The sequence below is a fragment of the Chrysochloris asiatica genome, unplaced genomic scaffold (genome assembly GCF_000296735.1).
Source record: "Chrysochloris asiatica unplaced genomic scaffold, ChrAsi1.0 scaffold00263, whole genome shotgun sequence".
NCBI lineage: Eukaryota > Metazoa > Chordata > Mammalia > Afrosoricida > Chrysochloridae > Chrysochloris > Chrysochloris asiatica.
Genome location: NW_006408781.1, coordinates 3611210 through 3623057, shown reverse-complemented (window position 1 = coordinate 3623057; position 11848 = coordinate 3611210). Strand labels below are relative to the sequence as shown.

General features: G+C 37.7%; 1 protein-coding gene across 1 annotated transcript in view; it reads right to left on the bottom strand.

Annotated features, from left to right (window-relative positions):
* The window catches only part of LOC102837785 (importin subunit alpha-4-like), a 170585-nt gene that overhangs the window by 30743 nt on the left and 127994 nt on the right, over positions 1 to 11848 (bottom strand). Inside the window, exons 8-11 of the mRNA XM_006874148.1 lie at positions 9602 to 9688; positions 9066 to 9235; positions 6378 to 6422; positions 1260 to 1391 (exon numbers count right to left, since the gene is read on the bottom strand). Of these exons, the coding sequence (XP_006874210.1) occupies positions 1260 to 1391; positions 6378 to 6422; positions 9066 to 9235; positions 9602 to 9688 (434 nt within the window). The remainder of the gene's footprint in view (positions 1 to 1259; positions 1392 to 6377; positions 6423 to 9065; positions 9236 to 9601; positions 9689 to 11848) is intronic.

Below are 11848 nucleotides of genomic sequence, written 5' to 3'. Positions count from 1 at the left end.
GCCTCCATCTCTGGCATCACTGTTTCTCTGGGTAGGGTCCCGCACTCCACTCTTCTTCCTTGATTGTCCCAGGGCCCTCCGCTCCTGGATTGCAAAGTCAATCACTCCCCTCCTTTTGCTACAAAACGTCTACCTTTACATTTCCAACCCTCACAATCAGTCCTGATAGCAATTATTCACTATTGTACCACAAGAGTGCAATCCCCATCTCTTTTCATCAACCCCGCCCAGAAAGATTGGATACTACTCAGTGTAGATTCTACCTTCCTCTGCACCCTCTGGATCTAGGCTCCCTCTTGAAAGCTTGTAAACCAGTCACTTCTTGCCTTTGTAGCCCCCCTCATTTTGGGTAGCCAATGTTCAAGTTGCCCATCCCTGTCTACCCTGTGTATAGAGGGGGTGGGAATGATCCTCGTTGTAAAGATTTGTTCCCTCTTTTGAGTTACTGCATCCATAGGTATAGGTCAAGTTCATCAAATTATATCAGATTACTCTTTTTTTCCTCTTCTTTCTTCTTCTAGTTGAGTTCTGATCATCCAGCCATTGAAGCCAGGTCAAGTGGATATTATCTGCAACTGTGGGTGTTGCTGTGCATATGCCCTCTCTTCTTATCAGCTGGATGCTTAATGCTTAGGATACTGATCTTTATGTGTTGTATTTCATTTTTGAAAACTTCCATTTTTCCTAGATTCACACTTTGTACATAACATATTCCAAATATTAATGACTGTCTGTAGCTGTTTATTTGCAGCTGAGATCAGTAAATGAAGGTCTGGAAAGGTTTGCTCCATCTACATCTTTTAAGGTCAACTCTACTTTGAAAAGGCAGCTCTTTCCCAGTTGTACTCTGAGTACCTTCCAACCTGAGGTGTTCATCTTCTGGCAGTATATCTGACAGTGTTCACTACTAATCATATGGTTTTAGTGGCTAACCTTTCAGAAGTTGTCTACTTCTCCTTCTTTCTAGTCTGTCTTGGTCCATAAGTTCCTCTGAAACCTGTCCACCATGGGTGACCCTACTGGTTTTTACAATACCAGTGGCATAGCTTCCAGCATTACAGCAACACAAGCCACCACAGTGTGACACACTGACAGATAAGAAAATATAAAAGATTAAAACCAATAAATCAGGTTCAGAGAATAATAGGAGAAACCTGGAAGACAGGCACTTACAGATAGAATTGAAGCCTGACTAAGAAACTGAACTGTATGTAGCACACATAATTCTATATAGGTAGTTAAAACTGTAAAATACTTACTTGAACTTTTACTTCTTGGTGGCTCAGAAGTGGCACAAGAAATGGCACAACCCCTGAATCAATAACCATCTGTATCTGCTCATTACCTCCATCTGTCAGGTATGACAGAGCCCAAACAGTATCTACAAGAATCTACAAGAGGTGAAGAAGAATAAGCATGTTACATATTTGTTGGAATGTTCAAAATGCTTAACACAGCTTAGGGGTAGTAACAGAAGTAGTAAAATATAAAACAATTATATTTTAGTTAGGTGGCAAAAACATCTGCATCTCTGACAAAGCTCTCAATGCCAACCCCAGACAACTCTTCAGAAGTGTGTCAGAACTTCTGCTCTATCTTTGGCATTTATACAACTCAGAATAACAGGCAGGTGAATTTAAAAACAGGCAGAAAAGTAATTCTCCTTGCCCCACAAATTGAAATTTTAATAATCACTTGTATTATATACACATTCACTATACACAGAATCAGACCAATATTTCAAGTCTGTTGTTTTGTGCCAGAGTTGATTTTGACTCCTCATGATCTTATAGGACAGAACAGCACTGCTAGAATTTCCTGGGCTGTAATCTTCACGGGCGCAGATCACCAAGTCTTGTTTCCCACAGAACTGCTGGTGGTTCAAACACTGACCTTTTGTCTAACAGCTGAGCATGTAACCATTACACCAGCAGGGGTCTTTTAGAAGAGGCCAACAAGATCATTTATCTACACTAAAGGTTTTGAAACACATTTAGTAATGCAATTCACTTTTCAGACTACAAAAGTAAACAGATAAACACACTCTCCAATGAGTGACAAATCATGCCTGATGCCCATTCTAATTTTTCAGATAAAAAACACAAGCTCAGAGGTTTCGTGACCCATTCAAGGTCAGAGTCTGTGGCTTTCCTTGGTGTTTTCACAGAGAAATGTGAAGGACTGGTTTTACTCTATGTGAAATCTAGAAATGTTTATTATTAAAATGAAAGACATTTGTAGCTCTTTAACCTAACAGCAGCCACCTAAACTCAAATATCTCCACAAACCCTTTAAAAAAATAAAAAGATGAATAAGGAGAACAAATAAAAGCACACATAGCCCACATCCTCAGCATTACTAGGAATCAGAGAACACTACAAATTTCAAATGAAACGTAAGCAGAAAAAAAATCCTATTTTTGTCTGGGCTTCTTGCCCCAAGCCTATGTGAACATCAGTCTCTCTGGAGGGACTATATGGAAAAGAGGTTTAAAGGCAACAAAGCCTAGTAAAACTATTACCCTTTCAAATAAAGCAACAGTTCTCTTAATGTCTAAGCAAAAATTTCAAATTATTTACAAGAGTAAGAAAGTTAAGCTGGCATAAAACTTTTCAAAAGCAACATACAAAGAAACACCATTTTCAAGAAACTTCAGGAAAGATAGTTGAAAACTAAGGATCAGGCAATTTAAAAATAGTTATATGTACAAGAACAGAGAAAATACTTACAAGCTTATCAACAACTAGAGCAGGAACTGGCAAAGTACAGTTTGTGGGCCAAATCCAACTCTGCTTGTTTTTGTAATAAAATTCTATTCAATTATGTCATGCTCATTCATTACATATTGCTATGACTCGTGTGATGCTGTAGGATAAACACTCAACCTCAAGGTTGGTTTGAACCTTAAGGTTGGGTGGATCAAACTCACCAGCCACTCCTTGGAAACCCTATACAGGGCTGCTATGAGTTGGAACCAACTTGACAGCACTTAACAACAACATGGCTGCTTTCACACTATGTTGTTGTTAAGTGCCGTCGAGTCGGTTCCGACCCATAGCGACCCTGTACAGGGTTTCCGAGGGTGTAAATCTTTACGGGAGTAGAAAGCCTCATCTTTCTCCCGCGGAGTAGCTGGTAGTTTCGAACCGCTGACCTTAAGGTTCGCAGCCCGATTCGTAACCACTACGCTTTCACACTATAAGGCAGATATATACATAGTACAACAAAGACTGCGTGGTCTGCAAAGCCTAAAATACTATTTAGCCCTTTATGGGAGTCCTTGGATTGTGCATAAATAATTGGCTGAGTACTAGCCAAAAAGCTGGCTGTTCTAACCCAATCAGAAGTGCCTTGGAAGATAGGCATGGCAATTTGTTTACAATAGATCACAGACTTATTTCTCATGCAGTAGCCATGAGTCAGAAATGACAAGTCTTTTACAGAAAATGTCTGCCAACCCCTGTATTAGAGGACGAGCTTCATTCAACCAAGAGACAACCAGGTAAACTGCAGTGAAATGCTGAGCATTTGTTCACTGCAGATCAAAGATTTACACAAACATGAAGACATGATAGAATGATAATTTGTTGTAGAAAAAGCAGAAATATTGCAACTTCTAAAATGGCAAGACAGAAGCTACGCCTGTGAGCTGCACCCGTCTACCACCTCACCCCACACAACCCCATATGGAATGAGGCCCCTTACTCCTGGATGTTGTCTACAGATGCTGTATGTGTGTGAACAAAGTCTGTCTGTTACCTAGCCAGGCAATAATAAGACTTACATAAGTATAGGGTCTCATAACAATACCAAAATGTTTACAACTAAAAATAACTTGTCATACCAGGAACCAGGAAAATCTCAACTCAAAAAAGAAAAGACATTGATACAGACAACAATGCTGAGATGACACAGATATTATCTATGGATTTAAAGGCATCATGAAAATGAGCCATTTTGAACATTCTTGAAACATATGAAAAATAGGAAGCCTCAGCAAAGAAATTATAAAGACAAACCAAATTAAAATTTTTTAATTGAAAAATTCAGTAATCGAAATGAAAAACTGATTGGAAAGATTCAATATGAATGAAGATATGAGATGAAAAATAGAAAAAATCATGAACTTAAGGAATAGAAATCATCCAATCTGTACAACAGAGAGAAACAGAGATGGGTAGAAAAAAAAACGAACAGAGCCTTCTGGACTTGTCGGACAATAACAAAGATTTGTGTTATCAGAATTTTTGTGTTATCAGAATCCTAAAAGGAGAGAAAGAGCTTTATTTAAAAAAGAAATAATGGCAGAAAGTTTGCCCAAAATGGCAAATGATGTAACTCTAGACTCAAAACTGAGAGAAGAGTGAGAGAAAACAAACATACAGTAAGTTCAACAATCACTGAAGTAGAAGGTTTGTTGTTGTTAAGTGCCATCGGAATCAGTTCCAACTCACAGTGACCCTGTATAGGGTTTCCAAGAAGCGGCTGGTGAGTTTGAACCATCAACCTTCTGGTTCAAACTGCCCTTGCGGTCCAGTGCTTTATCCCACAGCGCCACACCAAAAAATATCATTTAAAACTGTCAAGCCACATAGTTATTGGAATCATGGTGTGGCGCCGTAGGGTAAGTGCTCAACTCCAAGTTTGGTTTGAACCTCAATGTCAGTGGTTCAAACTGACCAGCTGTTCTCAGAAACACTGGAGCAAAAATACAAACCTTCCTAAATACCAAAGAAAATTTAAAAAGGAAAAACAAAGTACATGAAATAGAGAATAAAACACACAAAAACAACACAAAGTAATAAAAGTTGAAATCAAACATATTAATCATATCAATATATGAGAATTATGCTGTTCGGACTCCTGATGTGGTACTATAGGATCAACACTAGGATCAGAACTGGACGTCGAACCACAAGGTCAACAATTCAAACTCACCAGCTGTACCTCAGAAACCCTATTTTAGGGTTGCTATGAGTAGGAACTGACATGACCTCACTTAATAACAAAAACATTATTAAGTGCTGTTGAGTCGGTTCCAACTCTGTACAGAGCTTCTGAGGAGTAGCTGGTCATTTGAATCAATGACCTTGTGGTTAGCAGTACAGTGCTTATTCTACAGTGCCACATCAGGACCCTAGGCCATATCAAAACAGTTGATGCTCACAATGGGATCTAAGGTGAATGCCGCCTATTTTTGTTTATCGGGGTGGTCTGGAAATTAGTGAAAGGAAGTCATATGGATACTCATATGTCTACGTGACAGATCCCCAATAAAAACCCTGGACACCAAGGATTAGGTTAGCTTTCTGGTTGGCAGTAGGCGTCACACATCATTTCTAGGAAAAAGAAATACTGTTTGTATATGACTGCTCTGGAGAGAACAACTGGAAGCTCACGCCTCATTTCTGGACTCTGCCCTATGATTTTAATCTAAAAACTTACTGGAGGATTAAATACTATCAGGATGAATATGAGAAGAAAAAATAAATAAACCATTATATAAAAAAGTATAACTGCTTTTCTGAATCTTTATAACTAATTGTTGAACATTGAGGATGGTCTTGGGGTTGCTAGATACACTATCACCAATGTTATAAATAATCAAATCTCATCACATAAGCAATCTGCTACAACTAATTAATTTCATTTGTACACATGGTAAAATAAGCTAAATATGTGTCAAATGTTGTTGCTGTTAAGTGCTGTCAATTCAGTTCTGACACATAGTGACCTTGTATAGGGTTTCTGAGGAGCAGCTGGTGGGTTTGAATCACTGACCTTGTGGTCAGCAGTCCAGCACCACAAACTGTCTAGGTATGTCCAGCATGAATAACAACTTCAAAAAGGACAGGAAAACCATATCACTCCCATTGAAAATTAACTTTTAAGAGGCACAATAAATAGAAAGCACGTGAACACATACTGGCCTATTTTAGGGCAAATTTCTGCACTAGTTCTCAGGGTCAATATTTAGCTTTCCTTCTAATATCTAACAGGTGAATAAAAGCCCAAAACCCACCTAATTGTATTTACACTCCAACCCAGCTTCTTCTCAGCATTCTGTTTTCACTAAGTCATACTCTCAAATCATCCATACAGTTTCATACCTCTTCCAGCTACTATTCTTGTTTCCTATTGCATCCTAGTCTAAAACCACAATTAGAAAGCTGAGCATTATCCTTGATTCCTCTCTTCTCTCACAACCCATATCAAATTCAGCAAAATTTACCATTTAAACATTTCTCAAGTCTCCCTTTGCTTTATTATTCTTAGTGCCTCAGCTCTAATACTGGTCCTAATTTTGTCTAATCTGTAGCACAAAACCACCATCATTCAAGCCCCATATCCCAAATCTTAGCTTTTGCTTTACTTACGTTTATGTCAGTATGGTATATGAGGACACATAATGCTGGTAAAATCTAAGGAAAAAAGACAAATAATAAGTAAAACTAGAGTTTAAGAATAGGTCTGAGTAAAAATAAATTGCTATACAAAATGCAGTAAATATTAGGGGAAAAAAACCCATTAAATTTGTTTGAAATGCTCTTCAATTAAGAAAACAACAACTTGTTAAGATCATTCTAAAACACCAAAAGCCTATTTCAGATATGAAATTAAACTATCCAAATACAAGGGTAAATCAAAAAGTATTGCTCCTAGGGCTCTAGTTCATACATATATGGGTTTATTCCAAACAAAACATGCTTAGACATGTCTGTGATTGGTGGATAGACACAGGCAAATATTCTCTGTAATATACTTGGTGTTAAGTGTCTTCAAGTTGGTTCCGGCTTATAGCAACCCTGAGGAGTAGCTGGTGGGTTAGAACTTTCAGGTCAAACTAACCTTGCAGTCCAGCACATTATCCTGCTGTGCCAAAGGGATAATTTTTGTGCCATGGAAAACAACGATTTTGAGGTTACGGATAATACTAATACAAAAGTTTTAACAAAACTCTAGTGGAGATCTTCTCAAATCACTGAAACTTTGCAACAAATTTATGGAAATGCTGCCCCACATAAAGCAACAGCTATTAGATGCATGAAGCATTTTAAGGCAGACTGGACAAGAAGACGTCAAAGATGAACAAGGCAGTGGTCAGCACAGAAGGTTATGGTGACTTTTTTGGGGGAATTCCAAAGGAGATATTTTGACAGAGTTTCTTGAAGGACATAGAATGATCATGGAAATTTACTAGGGAGACATTTCAAGAAAACAGAAAACTGCATTGGTGAGAAAAAGGTCAAGAAGGTTGCACCAAAGAGCATTTTTCCATCACGACAACGCACTGTGTCTCATTCTTCAAGGGTAGCAAGGGCTGTGCTATGAGAATTCCATTGGGAAACCTTACTCCATATAGCCTGCAGACCTGATCTTGCCCCATTCAGCCTTCTTTCTGTTCCCAATACTCAAAGAACATTGAAAAGGAACACAATTTGAGTGCCTCAAGGATGCCAAAAGTGCCATTTTGATGTGGTATAAATCAAAGAATGCAGAATTATTTGAAAAAGGTTAGAGACATGGAAACACCACCTTCAGAAGTTTATAGACCTGGGTGGAGAATATGCTGAGAAACAAAAGCTTTGCATTTTGTTATTTTTGCTTAATAAAAGTTCTTCTAATTTTGAAGTAATTCTTTTTGACTTATCCTTGGTAAATCTGTCAGAGATTAATGTACCTTAAAGGAAAAAACATTTGTTTTCAATACACTACTTTATGATATACAATGCCAAGAGAAAGAATGGAGATGCAAGTATTAACAATATTATGGCTACCGTTTACTGTTAAAACTGCTATCATCTCGCCTCATAAAGGATTTTGTTTAGTAAGTTAATTAAAGTTTTGAACTTCAGTTAGGAAAATTATAATCAATATATCTACATATAAAGCCTTACAGACCTTGTTTTTTTTTTTTTAATCTGGGGGTAGGAAGTGGGGTTGGTGGGTGGATAGGAAACATTTTCCATAAAACAAAAGGGAGCTGAAACTGGCTACAGATGTCAATTATTAAGTCATCATTTCTCTACTGTCAAATGAAGAAAGATGCACAGAATTTCTATAAATTTAAAACACTCAAATCCATTTACAAATTAGATGTAAACAAGTTTTTCCTTTTATTTAATTAGATTTAACACAAAGTACAGCTGTTGTTAAGTGCCATCAAATAGGTTCTGATTTAGAGGGAACCTGTATAGGGTTTCCAAGGCTGTAAATCTTTGCAACAGCAAAAAGCCTCATTGTTCTCTCATAGGCATTTGGTGGACTCAAGCTGCCAATATTAGGGTTTGCAATTCAGTATTTCTCTGATAGGACAAGCCACCACATTTCCATATGTATATATGCAGGAAATACATTCTAGGGTCCCCAGTCTTAGGATGCCTGAAATCATGGATAGCACCCAACCCTATACCAGGTATCTGGGTGCCTCAGGAAGGCAGTGGATGCTGGCAGAGCGTGACACAGTCACTCCCTCAACTCTGTTTTCCAGACTCATGCCCAGTGAAGGAGGAAGTAGCCATCTTTGGGATGGAGCTAATAGTATGAAGCAAGGTGTCAAACTGCATTATGATACTCAGAACAGCTCACAATGAAATATTTTCAGACTGCGGCTGACCACAAGTAACTCAAATGGTGGAAAGTAAAACTGAAGTAAAGTATGCCACACTTTTAAGAACACTAATTTTGGCAGCCAGCTAAGAAAATTTCAATTGGACTTAATTAACACTTGAATATAAATACGCTAGGTTTAAATCTATAGAAACTGCTTATTTAGTAATTGTTAAATCAACAGCCATACAGTAATAAAACTAGTTTTATTTTGCTTTTTTTAACTTTCTCCTTTTCTATTTTTGCTTTTGAAGAATTAGAATTCAATGACAGTCTTTCAGGTGTTATAATATACTCAAACTTCCATTTCACAAGAATCCAAAATAAATGTTATCCTACTTACAACAAAATCAGTACATGTATTACATGTTGCTTGTGCATTAAAAAAAAACCCCAAAACTAAAGCATAAACATAGGGAAAATATACCATTGGGCCTTTACAATTCTTCATTTACCTCCTGAACTGTTTCCATAGGCGGTGGGGGATCCTTATTCCTGCAGAGATTGACAATGACCCATGTGACGTTCCGAAGGAAGGTGATGGGAATGGAGGGATTGATGAAGGACAGAAGAGGTTTGACAACTCCCAGTGATATGACATAATCTCTACATTGAGGACCATCACCTATAGAAATGAAAATTGTATTTAAAAAAAAAAATTACATTCAAGATGAGAAAGTCTGAAATGTATGCAATGGCTCATGTTGGGACACTGATGTGCTATGTTTCCTCACCATTAGTCAAGGGTATCAAGTATTGCTGCTTTTCCAGATTTTGATTTGGGGACACAAAATTTAACCTAGTAGTCCTGATAGCAAATCACATTATCCTTTCAAAGAAGTACCAGCTTAAATTAGTATTTGTAAGGCAGGAAGATAGTCAACTCACAATAAATTTAGAGGAAACATAGTATGTAATGACTATGCCAATGTAGGAAAAAAGTTAATTAAGATCCTTAATTAGAGTCTTTTCGAATCTAACTGCAACTTACCTATAATGTTTCCCAAGGCCCATACTGCTTGTTCACAAACATTCTGATGTGGTGAATGAAGAAGTCTCAGAAAAAGAGGTACTGCATCTATAATAAAGCAGATTATTTACACTTATACTCTATAACAAAGAGGAATATTTATAACTGGTAAAATGTTGAAGCGTTTACAGGTTTCAACATAAATTAGATAATAAAATAAATGAAGTCTGGCATACTATTGTTGCTAAGTGCAGTGGAGTTGGTTCCAACTCATAGCAACCATGTATAAGATCTACAAAGAGCAGCTGGTGGGTTTGAACTGTTGTGCTGACCTTATAGTTAGCAGTTGAGTGCTTATCCTACAGAGCCAAACCAGGACTCTAGGTTCCAGGCACACTATAGTTGTTCAATTATAGTTCACTGAATTTATGAATGTGACAAATATCTGGACCCTGAAATATCAATCCATATACCGATGGCTTAAAGTCAGGAAAGGTGTGTGACAGGTTGTATTCTTTCATCATATTTACTTAATCTGTATGCTGAACAAATAATCCAAGTAAGTGGATTATATGAAGAAAAAAGTGACATCAGAATTGGAGGAGGACTCATTAACAAGTTGTGATATGCAGATGATACAATATCATCTGCTGAATGTGGAGAGGACTTAAAGTACTTGATGAAGATCAAAGACCACAGCCTTCAGTATGGGTTGTACCTCAATATAAAAAAAACAAAAATCCTCACAACAGGACTGATAAATAACATCCATATAAATGGACAAAAGACTGAAGTTGTAAATAACTTTATTTTGCTTAGATCAACTATCAACACTCATGAAGCAGCAGTCAAGAAATCAAACAACATATTCCATTGGGCAAATGTGCTGCACAAGACCCCTTTAAAGCGTTGAAAAGCATACTGGTACAAGCCATAGTATTTTCAGTAACCTCATATGCATGCGAAAGTTGGACAGTGAGTAAGGAAGACCACAAAAGATTGATGCTTTTGAGTTATGGTGTTGCAGAAGAATATTCAAAGTACCATGGACTGCCAAAAGAACAAACAGGTATGTGTTGGAAGAAGTACAGCCAGACTGCTCCTCGGAAGCCAGGATGGCCAGACTTTGTCTCTCATACTTAAGACATATTGTCAGGAGGGACCAGTCACTGGAGAAGAATATCATGTTTGGTAAGGTGGAGGGTTGGAGAAAAAGAGGAAGACCCATAACGAATGGATTCGCACAGTGGCAGCATCAGTGGGCTCAAATGTAGCGATGATTGTGAGGCTGGCCCAGGATCAGGTACAGTTTCATTTTGTGAGTCGGTACTGACTCTGTGGCTCCACATCATCAGTCAAAGCAAGGCTAGGGCAGACTGTGGAACAGACCATCAATTGCTCATATGCAAATTCAAATTGAAGCTGAAGAAAATGAAAACAAGTCCAGGACAGCCAAAATATGACTCTGAATATATATCCCACCTGAATTTAGAGATCATCGGAAGAACAGATGTGATTGATACATTAAACACTAAAGACCGAAGACCAGAAGAGTTGTGGGATGACATCAAGAACATTACATAGGAAAAAAGCAAAAAATCATTAAGAAGACAAGAAAGAAGGAAAAGGTCAAAATGGATGTCAGAAGAGACACTGAAACTTGCTCTCCAGTGTAGAGATGCTAAAGCAAATGGAAGAAATGAGGAGGTACAAGAGCTGAACATAAATTTTAAAGATCAGCTTGAGAAGATAAAGCCAAATATTACAACAAAATGTGCAAAGATCTTGAATCAGAAAACCAAAAAGGAAGAACATGCTCAGCATTTCTCAAGCTGCGGGTACTGAAGAAAAAATTCAAGCCTCTAATTTCGTTATTGAAAGATTCAATGGGAATATTATTGAATGATGCAGAAAGCATCAAAAGAAGATGGAAGGAATACTCAGTCACTGGACTAAAAAGAAAATGGTTGATATTCAACAGTTTCCAAAGATAGCATATGATTAAGAGCCAATGATACTGAAAGAAGAAGTCCAAGGTGCATTGAACTGGAAAGAACGAGGCACCAGGAATTGATGGGAAAAAACTGAAATCTTATAAGAAAGTGAGGTGGCACAGGAGACACTCGCTCATCTATGCCAAGAAATATGGAAGACAACTAACTGTCTGGCCAATTGATTGGAAGAGATTCGTATTTGTGCCCATTCCAAAGAGAGGAGACATATCGGAATGCAGAAATCATTGGACAATCTCTTTGATATCCCATGTGA